The following is a 20719-nucleotide window of genomic DNA, read 5'->3' on the forward strand; positions in this document are numbered from 1 at the left end:
TTATCTCCCCAGAGCTCAGGGATTTTCCTTGTTTTTGTAATTGGCTAAGAAGTAAATGAATATTACTAGCTAGAGAAAGGTCAAGTTGGAAACGCAAGTGTTCCAAGCTGTAACTTTTCAAACTACAGTGAAAATGAGGTGTCACACAAATGCTCACATTTAGAATGCTCTCATGGCTAAAACAGATGACAGCAGTGCTCCTACAGGCCAGACAAACCTCCAGTGGCAGTGTCCACTCAGCGATACAAGGTGCCTGGGACTGCACAGTGATGTGGCACTAAAACACAGAGACCAGGATCAGCTGATGGAGCTGCCAAAGATCATCACCACCAAAGTGCCCCATGTCTGTTAAGTTCAGTGGCTCCGCCAGCTGATCCAGTCTGTGGTTCAGCACGGTTTCCAGTTACCTGGAGTCTTGGAGGGCCACAGTTGGTCCTGGCATACAAGTAATTCTTCTGTCAAGAGTCTGTCACCCCATGACCTGTAAGTGCGAGTTATGCAAAGTCCCAGGCTCAGGAAGGCAGGGAGAAGGTGGGCTTTGCTTGATAATGGCACCAAAACCCTTCAAAGGTCCAGCTGGTTCCATCTTGGCCCTGGAGCTCACATACATCTTACTCACTGTCCTCATGTCAAGGGGTTTGCAGGATGGCAAAGTCTTCAGCTGTCAACACTGTGTTTACTGGCTGACTGCTCAGTGCTGCCTCCCAAATGCAGAGCAGTATGCAGCATGACGGCTGCCAACACACAAAGCCTTTCTGAGAGAACACATCAGGTCTGCCAAGAAGGGGAAAATGCCATGTGCTGCACATGTGCCCCAGGTTAGAGCAGGAGACATATTCCTGCCTTCAGCAGAGCCCCTATGCAGAAGGCAAGCAGGCAGCACTTCCCAAATACCATGGGCACTGGGCAAGTGGTGCCAACAGCAGAAGTGCTTTGAGATGACAAGAACTTTATACACCTGATTTCAGCCACCTTCATACCTGTACAAGAAATCTGCTGACCTGGATGTACTTTCACATGTGGGCTAAGAATTCTTGAGGGGGTCTGGGAGGACAGGAGCTGCCTCCCACTCCACCAGGTCCTGCGGTGAAAGTTGAGTTTAGCCTCTTACACTTTGCTGTCTGATGCAAGCAAGCAGAGTCCAGGTCCTTTGCTGTCAGGACTTCAAAACAGGGTCTTAGTTATGAATTTCCAGTGAGTCAAATAAAGAAAGCCCTGGAAAGGGAAGGAAGGTAGAGCTGGCTGCAGGCTGAGCATGGGAGGGCTGATTTACATCTCTCTGAGGCTAGTCCGTGTCTTACTTGGACTCAGGACTGCATGCACAGAGGTCGGTCACCAGCCCCTCTCCTCTCCCAACGCCTCCAGCTCACTGCTGCCAAAGAACACCCACCTGCCAGGTCCCGCTGCGCTGAAACACAGCCCAGCTCAGCTCTGTCCTTTGCACTACAACAGTTGTTTCCACTCGAACAACTCACAATTCCCCACAATTTCATTCCCCCTCCCCTTTCATTTTCCCCGAAGTGAAATATAACTGCGAAGGCTTTGAGGAAGTTCCAGACAACATTGCTCACTTCATTTCAGCTCAGACAATTCCCAAATTACCAGACTATCATGCACCGGCCTCAAAATCACCACACATCCAACCTCTCCCACCAAAGGTTTCTCCCCAAATTCTTTTATGTCACCGATAACCATCTGTTAATGAATAATAACAGCAGCACATGCTTTAAAGGAACCAAAGCACCATATCCAACAGCTAGGATGGGGCTGGCACCGAGGGACCCCAAATCAAAGTGGACCGACTGACTCAGCGTCTCTGTAACTAGATTGGAACAACTCATCCGAATCCCAGTAGGTAGAAATTAAAACAATTCAGGGGAAAAAAGCACAATGTGAAGGTCTCCCCTTAACATTTTTTTCCATTAAATTGCGTGTAAAAGCCTCCCATATTTGAGAAAGGGGCTGAAACCACAGGAATGGATGGCAACTGAAGAGCAGGCTGAACAACTGTTCTCACAGAAATCTGCAAACCAGTACTGCTCTGCTTGGTAATGTTCCACAAGGCATTTGAGTGAGAGAGACAGAATAGAAGCCTACTTCTTTCCTGAGCCAGGGGAATCCCTGCTTTATGTCCCCTCTTGGTGCACACCAGCTGAAACTGCTGCCCCTGCTGGCTGCACAGATAGGACAGCGTCCTCATCTCTTCGAGGGCTACCAACTCCCCACCTTCTTCTCCAGCAACTCCTGGAAATCTTTTGCCAAACAGAAGAATAAAGGCACATCCTTACCTTTGCCTCAAGCGTGTTCAGCCTCTCAGTCATATCTGCTAACCTCGTGCAGTTCATGCATTCTGGAAAGAGTAAAACAACATCATGTGAAATCTTTATGTACTTTGCATTTTCATCCATAGCTTTCACCCTGCAGGTCCAGGTCCCTTTTCAATCTAAAGCACACAGCAAAGTGCTTTGAGATCAGTTACACAGGGAAGAAAATAAGTATCTGACACCATTGTGCAGGTAAGCAGCCACAGCCACATTACCTGAAATGTTGTCTGGGGCTGTTCAGTGCTGCAGTGTGAAACCAGGTTCCCAGTGGGCAGAAAGTACGGGGAGAAAAATGGGGTTTAGGATTTTTTATGCTGCAACCACTACAACCTGTTAACACCAGCAGAGATGCTGGTGGCAGTGGAAGGGCTGTGCTCCCACCTCAGAACACCAGGCTGCACGGCCACTGCTCCAATCCTGCTGAAACACTGAAGGAAGCAATGCACGTAGAGAACCCCCATCTCTGCGGGGTCCTGCTGTGTCCTGCTGCGTCCCCAGGCTCTGTAGCCACCCCCACAACAACTCATCAGTCTCAGCAACAGTGAGAAAAAACAAAACCAACCCCAGGGCTGAGGCATGAAGTGGTTTCCATCTCACTTCACTGCATAGAAGCAACTGATAGGCAGCAGCCACCAAAGGGGTCTTGACAGGATGCCTTACCAAGAACAAACGTTTGCTTAATGGGCTCTGAGTGCTGTTTAAAATGATTGCTTGGTACAAAGGACATCACTTATCTAAACAGGAGGCCTGCTGCTTTGCCTCTGTTTTCATTTCAGCAGTTTTAAAGTGAGTGAAGGAGGATGAAGACCTGACCAGAGATTTAATCACCAAGCACTTTCCCAGTACTTCACAGCAGTGCTGGATGCCTGCTCCCAGTGAGCAGAGAAGCCTTCCATACGGTGTGCTCACCTATCACAACTTCTGAAGCTCAACTGGTTTTAAAAAGGGAAAAAGAGTTGCAACATAAAGCATTACTGAAAGTAAACTACCCACGCTCAGGTGATCAATCACCACCAGCTCATGTCCCAGAGAGGGGATGCACATCTCTGAGTGCATTTCTGGGTCCCTTAATGCCCACTGAAGCAGCACTTACTGCCAATATTTCCATGGGGCTGCCAGTATTTCCATGGGGAAGGCTGACCCATAATTTCTGAGGCATTGAACAAACTGTGCAGGTGTGGCTACAAGGAAGTTGCGCTGATGCAGAGGATGTTGAGTAACCCCACTGCCTACCTACAGAGAAGAATGGGATGAATGTTCAGGAAAACATGGGCTTTGCCCTACCCAACCACCACCAGGACAGCTGGCATTCAGTTGTCGACCCTAACAAGCCATGCTCCCCTTCTGGAAGAGGACCCCTGTGGAACCTCTCAGATCTTCACCCACAAACTCTTCTCAGTTTTATGGAGCACATGGTATGCACTGATGGCTCTCAGCCATACAAAGATTTCAGTACGTGGCTTGGAGGGCCAGGAAGTTTGGCTGTTCCTCAGCAGTGATTTACAGCCCAAGAAGATTGCTTGAGTACTAACAGCAACCAACCCCCCACTGCGTAAACCTTCCAAAGAAATTCTCTCCTTGACCCCATAGGATCACAGAAACCCTCCCTGGGGAGCTGAGCAGTTCCCAAAAGGGTCAGACACACAGCTTCCAGCCGATGGTGCCGGACATTTTCCAAACAAAGCATCTGGTGGTTCATGCACGCTTTGATGGAGAGATTTCCTCACAGGTCACTGCTGACATGGACTTTCTTCTAACAACATATAACATTTCCTTATTGTTATTCTCCACAACTAATCCTGGACAAAAGCAGTTTTTGGTATAAGCTGGCACATGGATACACAAGTGCCATAGGTGTGTTGTCCCACCAGGAAGGAAATGAGTGAGGCTTTCTTGGTCTGGATCTGCCTGAAGTGTGAGAAACAGCGAGTTATGCTCTGTGTGCAACCAGCTTCATGCTTTTGATCTTGTTCATCCCCATAGAAAGATAAGGAAAAATAAATCCAGTGCTCCCAAGAGCCAAAAGGCGTACCAGATGTGCTACAGAGCTAATAAAATATGGAGTCCTATTCTCCCTTCTGCTGGCTTGCACATACTAATGACTCCCATAGGTTTCAGAGAGACTGGTTTGAACTGCCTGAAAATCATCTCTGGTGTAGATTTTGAGACATGTTGATAATTTAAGCTCTATTTGGAGAGCTCATTTCAAAAAAGGGCTTGTACCACTCCTGTGTGCACGGCAAAGCAGCTCAAGGGGTGGGCACTCCAGCCAGCACCAGCCCAGCAGCCCTTCTGCTCTTGAAGCATCTCTGAAAGTCCTCTTTATTATCAGTGATGACTGGGAAATGCTGGAAAAATGTAGCCCAGCTCCCTCAGGAGAACTACATAGCATCCAAGCTAGATTTGAACTTTCATCCTGTCCTTCTCAAAGTGCCCAGAAACCCCCATCCATACCCAAAGCACTTAATCTAGACTCAAAAGACGTTTACCTAATCCAGAAAGTGGAAATCCTAATGCAAAACAATATGCTTAAAATTGTCCTGCCAGCAAACCCCTGACATTTATGTAGCTAACCAGCAGATGGATGATGCTCACAAACACCGACAGTGAGACCAACACTTCGTACCTCTGATACACAAACCACATTCACAGCTTGCTCACGGCACACGAGGGACCAGGCCATTTCCACATATGGGCTCATAATTTGTCTCTGTAGAAAGCCTGAAGATGATGGTGAGAAATCAAGACAATAAATACCTTCTCTAACTATTCTGCACTTACGTATTTACTCTTATCTTAATCCTGATGGCTGGTGGTTACAAGGCCTGGCACTGTAAAGTCAGATTTTCTGACCAGGGATAAAGCATTCTGCTTCATTAAAGCCAGCCTGAAATCTCACATCATTATTCCACAATGCATATAGCACTGGGTCAAATACACATGCTCTGTGACCTGAAACTCCAGAGCAGACTCTTTCTGTCTCTACAGAGATACATCACTTGTTGCTACAAAGAACCACCATTTATTTCCCCCCTATTCCTAGTTGGCAGATTTGTATTTCTCCAGCTCAACTCCGAGGACAGAGTTGTGATTTCACTCTGTGAAGTCCAACCTTAAAACACATGGTAGGATTTGTTTCAGAAATATTCCAGCAGGGGGGATAAATAATTGAGATAACAACCACGGGACCGTACCAGCGTATCACGTGTCACCCAGTCTGTCTCCATAACATCTTGCTGTCACCTCTGCTTTCCTGCCCTCTGGCCCCACACTGGTTACATGGGTAAAGCAGCACAATGAGAGATACAGGGAAGATGCTAAATATCATAGAGGAGATAGACTCAGTGCGCTGGAAGACAGCAGGTCGCACACCCCATATTGGTGGTGACCCACTGAGCTCCGATCCAAAGGCTGCTGCATTTGGTCAGTCTTCAATGGAACCTTCAGTGCTGCCTGAACGGGCACCAGGCTCTAGATCTGCTCCTATGACAAGTGATGGACAGCACTGAACATCCTCCTGAACGTGTCCTGCTACACTCGGCGCTCCTACCTTGCTCGAGCAACGTGAGTGTAATTTCATGATTGAACAGTTGCACATTTTGTATGCTCAAGGCTGAAGGCCCTACAAGTCTTCCAGCTCCTCGCCTGAATTAACAAAAAAGGTGTGATAACAGCTGTATACCAACGGGGATGATTTCAGCATCATTATCACAGTGGCACTGAAGGGAGTAAAATTATCAGGCCAACTTCCAGCATGGGGCCGCAGGTCAGAGTGCTGCGGAATGGCATAGAAACCTCTTGGCATCTCTGCCCCATTTCTCAGCTCTGACAGCCCACGCTCATTTGTATACCCAGAGTCTCTGCAGAATATTAAAAAGGCTTTTGGTTTTCCTGCAGCCAGATGCTCAGTAGATATAAATTGCACAGCTCAACTGAAGTCAAGGGATCAAGGCTCTGTCTCTCTTTTTCATGATAGATTGCTCCAAAATTCATATTTCAGAGAGGAGGCGGAGGAGGTGGTTTATAGCATATGAAAGGGGAGAGAATTCTGGAATCACAACGCCTTTGTTTAAACAAATAAAACCTTTGCAGCCAGATTTTTCTAGGTCGTATTTTGCCATTACTAGAAAGTCAAACCTCGCCATACAACGGGGCGGTTTGGAGTGCACGGTGCTACAAATCCCGAACACACAAGTTGAGTATGGCCCAGTTTGGAGAAAATTTCATCGTCCAGTAGTCTCTGAACAAATCTGGAAGAGCATCAGTGAAGTCAGTTAAATTAATCCAGGCAACTGTGTTCCTGCGCTAGGAGGAAAGAATGAAGCTCAAAACTCCCGAGGGGAGCAGGAAGCACTGCTAACTTCTACTGTCAACGTGGTGAGCAGACAAGGGATGAGAAGTGACAAAGACGTCCAGAACACAGCAGTGGAACAGCAATGTGGTTTCCTCAGGTGACAACAGCATCATCACCATCCCCAGGTCATCCAAATCTCAGTGTCAAACCCCACCAGAGATGTTATACTTGGACGCTCACAACGAACCACTGGACCAGTGCCCCTTCCATCCACTTGTTCCCACACACACGCACACAGCTTAGCCGGAGGAAACAAAAAAAAATGAAGCAGCGTCATTTTCAGACACCAGAAGAAGTTTCAAGTCAAATTCCACAGCAGAAATGTGAGCACAGACCTCCTGCGCCTGCCTAGGTGGCCCTCAGTGGGGGACAGCCAGCCCAGCTTGCACATCCACCCCTCTTTAATTTGTCTGATTTGACCCTTCCAGCCTCCTTACATGGATACCAAGTTTCCCTAAGTAGTTTATGTTCTGGCCCTTTGCAACAGCTTTCGCCAGTGCTCGTGAAGGATAGCAGGCCCAAGCCATAAATCACAGCCAACCTGGGATCTGTTTTTTCAACACGTTTCCTCTAATGAGAGTCAGATGTTGGCTAGATAGACTTTATTAATTGTATTTGTTTGGTATCAGTCATGTCCATGGCTCTGGAGCGGAGCTGGAGCATGTGGAGGGCACCAGGCTGACAGCAGCCACGGGTGGAGGAGGGGAGCGCATGGCTGGGAGCCATGGGGCTGCAGAGGGAATGGGAGCCAGGGGCTGAATGAGCAGTGGGGTCCTGCTGGGGCCTCACATGGCAGCGATGATCCATGTGATCCATGATCCACCCCAGGTACCCGACAGGGAAATGCAGAGCACACCGCATCCCTCCTACCTCAGCACTTCAGGTAATGACCATCTGTCTTCTCAGCCCCTTTCTGGGTCACACAAGTACCCAAAAGCAGAAGGCTCTCACTTTCAACACACGATATCTCTGAGTTCACCACTGTGATCAAAGTATTTCCCAAGTAAGGAACCTGAAGCTCTGAGACATTCAAAGATCTCAATGACCACATTCCGCTCCCTCCCAGTTTTGACATCAGGATTTTACAGAATGCAAAGTTTCAGTTTCATTCATAAATTGCAAATTATTAGGCTGCCTATCAATAGGAAATAGCACATTTCTGGAATATTTTTGCAGGTTTAGCATCATTATAGGCAATCCAACATCTCTTCTAGAAGACCCCCATCACTGTCAGCATTTCTGTTTGTGATCTTTCTCACTAATATACATACATATAAATATATCCATTATAATGGGTAGGAAAGGGAAAGGAATTTTATCACAAAATGTAATAACTACTAATTGAGAATACAGAAAAAATTGTTACATGGCCTTGAGTGGGGAAAAAAAAAAAAAAGGTGCCATTTTATAAAAAAAAATCTGCAATATTTTCTCCAGATTTTTTAAAAATTATTTTCATAGTTTCTTAATGACCTCTTTCAGTCTTTGTTCTCAAAATGGCATTTATTTCAAAATTCACCTAAATTATAAATGAAATGAACTGACTAAATAACCTTAAGTGAAACTAAATAGTTTACTTTGGGTCAAAGGAAATAATCTGGGTTGACCCCAAACCATACTTAACTCATTATGTTGCATCAAACTTAATAAATACGCAAATAAAAATATTAATAATTAAAAAAAAAAAAAAAACCCTAAATATTTTCATTTCACTTCATCCCAAATCATTTTGCTTTCCAATTTTTTGGGGTCTGGCAAATGAACCCTCCATTTCTCACCCAGCTCTATTCATAAACATCTCACACCACTCACCTTGTTTTATTTTAAATTTCACACATGCATACTCCCACACCAACAACTAATTTTATACATAATTGCTCTCAGCCTGGGGATTTGTGCTCTATCACAGTGCCAAGGATCTATTTTGCAGTTCAGCCTGCGCTCTGTTAGCAGATGGAATTAGATCACGATCATTTATTTACAGGCAGCCATGAGCTGAGAGATCCGTGTTCCATCCATCTCTGTCTGTCGGAACAAGGCTTAGCAGGGAACGGCTGGATTTTGATGCAATGCATTTTGCTAGAAATATATTATCCATTATTTTTAGAAGCACTACGGACATTTTACTAGTGCAGCCTGAAGGCTGAAATAACCCCCGTAAAAAGGAATTTTCCTTCAGCAGCAAGGCTCTATGGGGCTGCAGAAGATGGTGCTCCTGGTACGTGCTGCTGGACATGGAGATGTGCACAGGTCCTTGCTGGAGCCTCCCCTCCCTGCCCAGATGTAAAACATTCCCACAGATAATAAGCCATGGAACAGGCACACAGGTAGTGTCGACAAACTCCCCACAGCAAGGTATGGAACCACAGAATGGCTTGGGTTGGAGAGACCTTAAAGATCATCAAGCTTCAACCCCCCTGCCATGTGCTGTTTGCAGCTCAGGCTGTCTTGGGCACTCCAACCTGGCTGTGAATGGCTCCAGGCACAGGGGATCCACTGCTTCTCTGAGCAATTTCTTATATGGCTGTCTGCAGTGAGGTTAAGCATCCCTGAACTGAAGGGGGGAAGCCCAAAGCCTCCCTGCCAAGGAAGCCAAGTGCCAACATCCTCCTCTTTGTGCCCTGCTTCCCACCCATGCCAAAATCCCATGGCTGATCCCCACAGCAATAGGGCCAGCCTCATTCCTTTGTTCCTCTGTGCTGTAGGAACATTTAATGCCTCACTGACCCCAATCCAAGTGCAGAATTGTACAGCCCTGCAAACTCACCCCCTAACTGGGAGACTCTCACGTCTAGAGGCTGCTTTCCATCCCTGCTGGGAGAAGTGATGGGGGGAAAAACACGGTCAAGATGTGGTGTGGTGTAACATGAAACAAGGAAGCAGACAGGACGAAAGGAATCGAGGCTCACCACAAGCTCTGCAGGGACTCCTGCAATGTCAGCCCCACACCTGTGCATCGCAGGTCGGGGATCTCTCACGGTCCCGAGCCAAACTATGTATGTTAACTGGACTTTGTCTCTCAGAGAGATGCTTTAGAGCCAGACAGCCTAGGTTTCCTCTGCAAACTGCATCCAAGGCTAACCACTGTATTGAAAATATGCATCTCGCTGCCAGTTTGGATTACTGACATCAGTTCTACCTCTGCTTTGAGTTTTACTACACTTCAGACTGCGAGGAATAAAGACACGTCTAGGGTTAGATGCCTGCTCTCTGCAAAAAGTCCCTGCAACCCATAAACATGTTACATTTAGGATGTACCACTTCTCCATCCAGCACATTTGGCACTGGCATCCTTCAGCCCACTCCTACTCTCCCACACAGCACCACAAGCACCCATCGTGGCCGAGCAAATGGCTCCACCCAGTCCTACCAGATTCTCAGCCTCTTGAGGATCATTTCTCTGCCTAATTCTGCCAATTACCCTTTGCTAGCCTTTATCAAAACCCCTCTGAGCTCCGCATTGGTCCTCACAGATCCAAGCAGCAGGACAAGGAATACCTTCCACATCTCTGCAGCTGTGACATAGCCCTTGGGGACACAAGCGAGTCCAGAGCCCCAGAGATCCCAATATCATCTGGTCCTCGTAAGAGGAGGAACAAGGTAATAATTGCCTCTGATTAGTGGCTAGCACAACATTGCACAGAGGACTACGTTGTTTTGTTTTGTTTCAATGGTAACTTCTGGATGTAGAAAAATGAGTGAAGGAGATATCCTGCTGGGGTCAGCCAGGCATGTTTCATTTTCAGCTTCAAAACGGCTGTGCCAGGCTACATTCCTAATTGACTTTAGGATGGAAAAAAAACAGAAAATATCCATAATGCTGTGCTGAACCAAAAGGTTTTCCAGAATTCCTTCACCCTGTTTCTTTAACTCCAAACTCACCAACCTGAGCGTCCACACCTTTCCTGGTACAACCAAGCCCTTATCCACCACATGCCTATTTGTGCTCGATCTGACTTTTGATATCTACTTGGCAACAAGAACTCACACGTGTATCCTATCAGACATTACGTCGGTGGTTGCCCCCACCTTGAAATTCTCCTAAAAATGGCACATTTAGACTCAGAAATGGAGGCCCAATGCCAGGGTAGATTTCTCCTGACACATGGCAAGCAGTGGGTAAGGCTGTCCATCAGCCAACCTCCTCTCATGCTTGTCACGTGCTCAGCCCCAGTGTTGTGTCACCCTGACTGCTGTGGAAGATTCGGGAGTGAATCTTGAACATCTCTCTGAGCAGGGATGAGGAACAGGGAAAACAGAGCCTCCGAGTCCAAACCGGACAACAGCAGAATGGCACGATTCATCTGCGGGGAACCCACCCCACTCCACACCTTCCTACAGCAGCACCAAGCATTATCCCTGAGCAACAATACACTGGAAAATAAGCTCCCATCAGGGCTACACTGTCCCGCAGCCAGAGGCTGGAGAGGCACAGGCCCTGGTCACTGGTGCCCACCACCTCTGGCATCAGGGGTGACGCTGGCACGTCTCAGTTTCATGCAAGCAGAGTTCTCCCACAGCCAAAAATGCCCCCAGATTTTACAGCCACTGAGAGTTCAGCCCCAGCAGTGCAATCAGAAAACATGAGGGTATTTAAATCAAATCTCTTAACTGCTTGCGTTCATCCTTCTACATGAAAGGTCTCTGGAAGACACTCTCAAGCACTTCACCCAAGCTAATCGCTTGAACCCAAACCATCACAGCCTACAAATCCTTTAAACTTTGCAAATTGACTTCATGCTGAACAGCTGCCAGGCTCTCACTCGCCTGCAGCCACAGGAACAGCTTTCTTATCAATAAATGGGGATTCCTGCGTATGCAACACTCTGTAACAGCAATAGCAGTGACTCGGTCAAATGCCTCTGCTCAGAGATGAGGAAGTGTCCCGGAGGTTTCAGGCAGCAGCATCAGGAAAGGCAAGATGCACATTTAAAACAAACTATGGCACAGTCCCTTCCAGAAGCCAGTGTGGGGTGTGCTACAGAGATGGGAACGTTTGCTATGAACTGCTGTGCTCTGACACCCAAAATGCTACAGCTTTCCTCAATGGGAAACAACTGGGATATCTCCAAAAGCTGTTGGTAAATGAGGATGTTAACGGTGACAACTGCATCAGAATAAGAGCAATCTCCTATTTTAGCCCAATTAGTGCTGTGCTAAATCAGCCCAGGCCTTGCCTTTTGCAGTGGAAAGAGACACATCTGTGAGGCTCTTACACGTGTTTTCTATTATTCTCCAGCACAATATGTATAAACTAACGCTGTTCTACACTTACACAGCACCTCATCTGGAAATCTGAAAGCGATTTATGAATGGTGGGCATCTGTGACATTTTACAGATGAAAATGGAGGCACGGAGGGATTCAGTAATTAGCCCCAGACTTGTACAATGAGTCAGCTGCAGAGCAGAGCCTATTATTTGTTGTGTGGTAACATTTAGTGTCCAAACACACAGGGACACGAGTCTTGTATCTGCCAAAAAAGCACACAGGCATGCCCCAAAATGCCACCCAGGTCTGCGCTCAGACCAAGGCTGTCTGAATGCACATCCTGAAGTACAGCCTCCTCTGGCAGCCTGCTCCCTCCGTTCTTGTAACACAACTGCAGACCAGAAGAAGGGTTAATACGCCTGAATGTTCGTCTGCTTTTTCCACATCAGTTGATCTAATAAAAAAGATTGATTCTCCCTGCAAATCTGGCCTCGCTTTAACAAATCATTTGATTTGACACAGAGGACTATATTCAGATACTTTAAATTCCACTTCAGTCCCTGAAAGAGAAGTTTCTGATGGACTGAATGCTTGGAAACAGCCAATAGGAAACACCAGGCTGAGACACCCACCTTGGGTAGGGTTTACATTACTGAGTGTGGCCAGAAGCATCTGCAGATCTCTCTGTGCTGTAGAGCTTATGAGCCTATGAGGAACACCATATTGTTAGAGAAAATAGGCAGCCTGTTCCGTACCTTCTAGAAATACAGCAGCAGCTCACACTTCTGAAGCACCTCCAGTATGTAAGCATGTAAGCACAGCACCACGTTATCCTCCTGCCTGACCCAAGGCAGTGGGCAAGATGCCTGGAGTGACACTCTCAAGATGATGGGATTGGGATCACTGAGAGGTAGAAAAAGCCCGTGAAAAAATCCAGACACTTACATTAAAAAATTCTCAATTTCTTCAGCTTGAAAACACAGTAAAGCATCTGCAGCCAGATCTCTACAGCAGAGCTAATTTGCAGCTTTCCATTATTCCCTCTTGGTGCTGCTTATATCAAAGTTAATAAAAGTTGAATGTGGAAGAAGCTGATCTTACAGGGTTCCCATCCTCAGCATACCTGCTCTCTATTTATTTGGTATGTTTCCTTCTAAAAAGGAGAAGGAATCTTCATGCCACTTGGTGCCAACGTTAAATCCATGCTGCACAAGGAAGGAGTGGAATATCTCCTGCACATTTCATTGTAGCATAGTTACCTCCCCTGTCCCCGCCCCAGCCCTCAGTAACCAAGTCCCAGGCACATTAGGGACAATGCACCTCTGAAGGCTGAAAAGTATCAAGGTAGTGGTAAGCAGAATAGTACACGGTCACCTCAGACTCACAGATACAGTTTTTCCTGGTACAACTTCAAGGAAGGACCTGGAGAATGGGAAGGGTGTTGGGCACTTCCAGTCTCAGGGTCCCAGCCAGGGGACATGGGTCTGCATGCTGCCCACCCTGCCCCAGTTGGCTGCCCCAGGATGAACCAATTCTGTGCTGAGCATCCATAGTCAATGAGGCTCAGAGCACGTTCAGTAACATCCACAGAGCACATGAAGAGAGGAGCTACAGTTCAGGCATGAAGCACATCTCCAAAAGAAGCAGAAAGACAGAAGCTTGTCCTGATTTAAGGCTTCGCTGGAGCTTATGGACTATGAGACAACTTTGGGGTCCTTACTGAATGCAGACTCGGCAAAGAGGCAGATCAACATGAGCTCTCCATCTCCTCACCATATGCCTTCTCTCACAAAACCAGCCTTGTTGGAGCAATCTGTCTGCTCAGCACATGTGCAGCTTTGGCACTGTCATAACTTTCATTTACTACAAAACCTGCACATGGCCATCAGGTACAAAGACTGCTGCGTGAATCCCTGCTGCTTTTCCATTAACCATCAATGGAGATTGACAAGTCTAGTTGAAAACCCTGCTTGGATTTCTGCACATGTACCAGCTTCCAAGCTGCTCACCGTGTCAGCTCAGAGGCACACAGTCCTGCAGCAACAGGCAATGCTTTGTTGCCAGTCCACTTTCAACTTCTAAAACCATCTCAGCTTCTCCAGATCAGAGACACCAGCACCAATGCAAGAGAAACACTCACAGATATGAGGAGACACCAGGGCCACCACTGCTGGCTCCTTATATAAGCCTGCACTGCAAACAGGGTCACAGCCATCTCCCCTCCAAGAGCTCTGCAACATCACCTCAAGAAGGAAGCTGATCCCTGCTTTATGGCACTCCTCACTCCTCAAAGATGGATGAGGAGCACAATCTGGTCAGCGAAAGCAGGGTAGGAAGCTTTAGTTGCAGGAGGAGAAGCACAAAGCAGGCAGAGACTCACAGCCCCCTCCCCAGTACCTCCCCTACAAGCAGTGGGTACCCCTGGCTCCTCCAGCCCCCGCTCTGCTCTGGGTTCTGCTTTTCCCTGATGTTCAAGTTGCCCACTTACGGTCCTGGCTGGAAGAGCGACCGTGCTGGCGGCCCAGGGAACCTGCAGGGACAGAAGAGGCAATTAACACTGGGGACAGGTGAAACCCTCACCCTATGCAGCATCAGTTCAGCAAAGAAAAAGTTCATTCAGCCTGAGGAGTGAAACTTGCCTTCACCCTCCCTGCTTATTTGGGTCTTAACCCTTTCCTACCCACAGCAAGGCGCAGGTGTGCACACTCACGCTCTCAAAGTGCTGAAACGAGTCTGTAAAAAAGCCCCATGCTTTACTGGAAATGATGCTTCCAAAAAAAATTTAAGCACAAGAATGCCTCCTGAATGATACAGGCTTCAGCAATCCACCCTGGCTGAGCGTACGAGGAGCTTGGGATTTGTTTTTTGCTTTCAGAAGGGCAATCCCTGCCTCAATTGCATGCTATAGGCTATAGCTCCAGGAACAAGGAGGGAGAGCTGAGCCATGGGGAAGAGAGCACTGCACCCTCCCAGCCACTGCAGCTGTGCCAAAACCCAAGTTTGTGCCAGCAAGAAAAGGAATCACACGAGAAGGGGAAAGGGTTTTTGTGCAGTGTGTACACAGCAGCCTCTCCTGATGTTCACAAAGGCAGAGCATGCTCCAGAGGTGCAGGTTTGCCCCCAGCTCTGCAGGACCAGCCTACAGTTACCTCACCTCTAGAGATTTCTCTGTCTCTGTGTGATGATGACTGCAACTGCCTTTGTAAACCACCCTGAGGTCTGCAAAGACTTAACTATTTAACTATGTGGACCGCAAAGCACTTTCATCTGGAAAGCACAACAGACAAGCATATCACTATCTATGTGTTCTCACAGAGAAGGGCAAAAAAGGAAAAAGAAAACTGCTAAACAAGATAAGGAAGTTATCTTGGTACCAGGCATTTCCCACAGCACTGGCAGATGATGGTGACACTGCGGCGTCCTGCATTAGTCCTCATCTACACACATAAAATTGTCTTGAAGATGCAAACTACAAACAACCGTTTCAAGATTCACAAGAACGTGTTTGCTGTACCAGTGACTAGAAACATCACACTAAAAACAAACAAACAAGATCAGATAATTACTCTGAGTGTGGTTTTGGTTCATTTGGGGCACCGATGGGTTTGCACATGTGCCTAGAGAGCCAAGCAGCAAGCTCGCTCACTGTCCTACTGCAATCTTAACTGGGAGGACGGGGAGATGTTGGTGCAATTCCACCAGCATACATCTGGACAAAGCCTGGAAGTCCTTTAACACCCTCAGCACTCAACTAAAACCCACACAGACCCCCTTGGAGGATCAACGTTTTACACCAGTGTTACATTCCTCCTGAATCTGTCCTTTGAGAGAAGCTGACACAGACTGTGAATGTTTCCATAACACTGGATCAAGCACAGGAGACATAAACTTCTGCCCCAAATGAAAACACCTTATCTTTTTTCTTTAAGAAATTCTGTCTCAAGGGAAGCAGCCCCCAAGGTCCTCACAGGATTCTCAGTGTGAGGAACACTTTCCCTTGGTTTAAGCCAAGACGTGGGTTCAAGTCATGTTTATCATACTTCAGATCAGGAACCCAGGCAGATTCAAGCCAGGTCAAACCCCCCAAACAAGCTGTGGAGGCTACAAGGCCACACAGAATTTGTCTTGCCCACTAACAAGCTGAAACTCTTAGGTGGGAGTTTTCCTGGAGCATCCCATTTTCAGTGAGATGGCCGCTGCAGCCACAGCCTTGTATGAGTGCAGCTCACTGTTTCGTGCCTGCAGTTCCTCAAAGAAGAGGACTGGTCCTGAAGAGAAATCTAATCTTGCCTTACAGCGCCTGTGGTGGGTGCCCCATCCCTACAGACAGCCAGGGTCAGGCTGGACAGGACTCTGATAGAGCTGTGCGTGCCCCTGTTCATTGCAGGGGAGTGGGACCAGATGGCCTTTGAGGGTCCCTTGCAACTCAAACAATCCTATCATTCTATATAAGCAATAAACTGCAATCTGAATTTTGGGGAACTGGTGGTTGCAGAGAGGGAACTCCCAGCTAGTGCAGCAAATCGCTTTGATGCAGAAAGCTTTGCGTCAGTGCAGAGCATTGAAGCTAAGTGCAAGCCATGACAAAAGTCTCAGAACCACACAGCTTTGCACTGCTAGCAGAGTAACTCGATAACCACTACGCAATAAATTTTTCTTTCATTATTCTACCATTAGAGCAACTACAAACAACCACGCTCTACTCTGAGGAGCAGATTATGATCCCAGTTTAGTCCTTACCACTTACAATTAGATTAATGTTTTATGCCTTCTGCAAGAACTGCAGAGTCAACAGAATACCAAAGGCCAACTCCGGAGGGATCCCATTATTAATTCAGGATCCACCTAGAGTTAAACCACATCCCCAAAGCAGTATTGGAAGTTTCTCCCTTTGCACAACAGTGCCAGGCTATCAATGGCATCGAGAAACGTTTACGAGGTCTTTTCTGCAACAGCAACAAGAAAACGAAATCACAAGAAACGCAATAAGAAAGGCCAGGCCAAGGTAGATATGCATCCCACGGCCCTGCACAGGGAATCCATTTCTGGACTGCTGCCTAAAACTCTGCATCCGCCTTGTGCTGGCTCAACCCCCACTGCTCTTGGCAGGTGAGATAGAAAATTGGTTATAAAATGAGCCCTATATTTTATAAGTTTCATAAACATTAAAAAAAAAAAAAAACTCAAATATGAGGTATTCTCAGATGATCCTGTGCCAGAGAATAATGTAGTCTAACTTGGAAACAGAGTTACCACCTGTTCATGGCAACTACTCTTTTAATCTTCATTTCTATTTTATGAGCTGACCAACACTATTTTATTAGCTGATAATTAGTTTAGGTTGATTTAATTAAACTGAATTGATTACAGCCCTTCTTCCTCCAAGGGCAATCCTTCTACAGGATTAGGAGTTTTAACAACTTGGACCCTGTTCCTGTGAAGCCTTATGGCAGACCCTCTTGTCAGAAGTGGTCACACTGTTCAGGTCAATACATGCCAGTGGACACAGAGATGTTCTTAGGTACTGGCTAAGAAAAAGGCAGAACCCGGCTTCCTGGTTAGAAAAAGGGGTGATAAATTGACCCCAGGTACCATTACTTTTTCAGCTTAACTTAAGGCAGGAACAGCAGGGATGGTGGAGGGGTAAATTCTAAGCAAACGCTGCTACTGAAACCAATGCAAAGATGAATGCAGTTAGTACTCAATCTAAAGCTATAAGCTGATGACAAGAATCTGTTGTCATCAACAGGCCAACACATCATCTGCATCTTGGATGGATGCCTCTGAAACAGATCGCAGAACAGCTTGTGATGGAAGGAACCTTAAAGCCCACTCAGTTTCAACCCCCTTGATGTGGGCAAGGTTGCTAACCACTAGACCAGGCTCGTAAGGGCTGCGTCCAACCTGGCCTCAAGCATATCCAAGGATGGGAATCACATATTAGGCAAAGAAAGCTTTTATTTTTAAGTGCCTGCTCCTTTGTGAGCACATATATTCACACAACAGCATTCAGGCTAAAGCACCATGCCTCTCCAAAAGTCTGGTCTACATGGAAGAGAGCATAGGGTAGACATCTCAGCTAGTTTTAACACATCCTTGAACTTGTTTGTAATGGATTTACCTGCAAGTGAGGTATGGGTCAGACTGAGAAGACACAGCATTCATCCAGGTGGGTTGTATACACAGTTATATTTGGCTTATTTTAAAGAATCAAAGCAGTAACTGACCACCAGCAACTTCATCAATAGCCTCTGGAGTACTGGCCCTTACCAAGCTGGACTCCAGAGAAATACTCAGGGATGAACTTTCTCATGTCATGATTTCCTAAGTCCCATTTTGCAACGAGGCAGAACTGAGCGGTTAATTATATCTGCAGAGCCTGCAGTAGAGATTGTGGCAACAACTCAACCTTGGAGAAAGGATAAAAATGACTGTAACAGTAGTAGATATTTGGGTGCAGTTAAGTACAGACAACGCTGTAGTCAAATGGCTGTTCTTCAAGATATATGTTGCCTTTGATACTTACAGAGCCTTGAAAAGTGAAACACCATCATTAGTCATAACTTGCTGGCAACAGGAACCCTAATAATTCTAACTAATTGTCATGGAAAGTTACCCTGATTGCAAATTTGACAGTTATAAAAATCCAATTTAGGAATTCCGAACAGGCCAGGAACATAATTAGGGACTATATTTTAACACCCTCTTGATCAATGGTGGGGTAATGGAGAGACTTCCAAGAGCTTTGTTTTGAAATGAATGGCGCCATATTGATGAAACAACTTGGACAGAAACCAGAAATTAAATTGAAAGTTTAAACAATGCAGCTGTATTTTATCATCCTGTATTGTCAAGCTTTAACGAAAATAGCTCCTAAACAGAGCCACATGTTTTGCCTATTGCCCAAAAACTGAAGGTGAATTTTAAAACCCTTTCCTAAACTGCAGGATGCCAAGATTTTTCAGCTAGAAGTTATTATTAGGACGCTACAGTATTTCATAGAAGTCTTGACAACGGTTTTGTATGGTTTCTGTAACGGCAACTTCATTTTTTAAAGCAGAGATGGCTCAGATGAGTGACGCTTCAAAAAAAAAATGAATGGAGTCTCTGCTGTGCATTTCTTGCATATGGGATGTAAAATTAAGAAGTAAAATCTCACCATCACTGGAACCATAGAAACATAGAATGGCTTGGGTTAGAAGAGACCTCAAGGACCATCAGGCTCCAACCCCCCTGCTGCAGGCAGGGCTGCCAACCTCCATATCTAATAGTAGATCATTGCTGAGCAATCAGTGCAGGGAATATAAGCAGGATTCCCCCTCATCCTACTTGTCATTAGCAATACTGTCAGCTTCCTTCTAAACTCGAGGCCTGGGAATTGATCAAATACAGGTATCTCTTGTGTTTCAGTGACAATGACAAAACTGTACTTTTCTCATTGTCACTGAAACACAACAGATACCTGTATCTCTTGTCTGCTAGTCTGAGAGAATCTCTTGCCTTTGAGGATTAAGACACGATGGAGAAAGACACTTTTGTTATCTACAGTGCTCTGAGAAGCAGATCTTTGATAACTCCAGCAAATTGGTCAATATACAAGAAACAGAAAATGCATAAAAAGACTCAGTTTCTTTAATATTCAAGCTGCATTTATACAGCTGGGAAATTAGGGGAAAAAGTTCTGGGGTTTGGCTTCTTGTCTGTTCCAATAGCCTAAAGGATTTTAGAGGGGTGCTAGTCATACAAATTAAACGGGATCCTACCATGTTTATTTACTGGAAATACAGTATTTAACACTGTAAGACTCAATTCCATATTGTGCAAAGACCTGCTGAGAAACCAATACCACACTAAGTTCTGCCATCCTTCCCCTTAGAGGCTTAAGTGCGATCTCAGTTTTGAATCCCTGTAATCCACAATCAGAAGAAGAAAAAAACCCCAAAAGCTCTGGGGTTGTAACCCTCCAGATGAAGAGGTTCAATGGCTCAACCCTCACATGTGCTACAAGAACGAGGTATTTTAATTGCATCTATCAGGAAGTTCGCAGAAAGGCGCACTCAACTTTCATCTCGTTCCACCGACTGGAGGAAGGGAGAGGAGACGTAAGGAGATAAAAAAGCAGAGACCAAAAGGGGTGCAAGCAGTGTCTCTCGGCCTCTCTTGCGCTGGATAAACATGTCTGTCAGATCCCGAGAAAGGGAGGCCAGGCTGCAAGCCCTGGTAATGGCGGTCTGCAAGGCTGAGTGTCTTTTATCTGCCTGTGTGACACGGCTTCCAGAGAACACATGGAACAGCGAGGTTGGACAGCTTCCATCTCCATCCTGCATGCTCTTTTTCCCTGTGTGCTCCTCTGTGAAGGGTTAATGATATGAGTACATACTACGTGTTTTTGTAAGTGTGAGTTCTGAGAAGAGCAGGTCAGGTAACTTTGTAATGATTAAAGCTAAGGCGAGCAAACACCTAAAGCAAGTTGAATGCTTCTGATTTACTTGCTACTCAACACTCCAGTGAACACATTCAGACAAGCACTCTGCACAGCACCATCTCCAGTGTGAGCACAGCCTGTACACCACACTGACCCCAGCCGTTGCCTCCCTGCCCCATAGCAGCACTTCACCCATCTGCTGCGATCACACTAACCTCTGCTGGGAGGCTGCGCTGCCTGATGGCACACTGAGCAGAGCAGGGCAGCTGTGGGCAGGCTGCTATCCTGGGACAGCAAGCAGGCAGCCCCACCGACCCTTCACATCTGAGTGAAGGTCTTTCTGTTTCACATCCCTGCCTATTAAATGATGCATCCTTGCCTTGCGTACATGATAGGTATTAGCTGT

At 46.4% G+C, this 20719-nt stretch overlaps 1 protein-coding gene across 8 annotated transcripts in view; it reads right to left on the reverse strand.

Moving 5' to 3' along the window:
- COL26A1 (collagen type XXVI alpha 1 chain) overlaps positions 1-20719 on the reverse strand; it is a 158692-nt gene that overhangs the window by 39993 nt on the left and 97980 nt on the right. For 6 of the 8 annotated variants that reach the window (XM_052688858.1, XM_052688864.1, XM_052688863.1 and 3 more), the window contains exons 4-5: positions 14377-14418; positions 2289-2350 (exon numbers count right to left, since the gene is read on the reverse strand). In XM_052688858.1, coding sequence (XP_052544818.1) covers positions 2289-2350; positions 14377-14418 — 104 coding nt within the window. The remainder of the gene's footprint in view (positions 1-2288; positions 2351-14376; positions 14419-20719) is intronic. The other 2 variants (XM_052688862.1, XM_052688860.1) reach the window with 1 other exon arrangement.

This window comes from Tympanuchus pallidicinctus, unplaced genomic scaffold, assembly GCF_026119805.1.
Source record: "Tympanuchus pallidicinctus isolate F22 unplaced genomic scaffold, pur_lepc_1.0 scaffold24, whole genome shotgun sequence".
NCBI classification, from domain to species: Eukaryota; Metazoa; Chordata; class Aves; order Galliformes; family Phasianidae; genus Tympanuchus; species Tympanuchus pallidicinctus.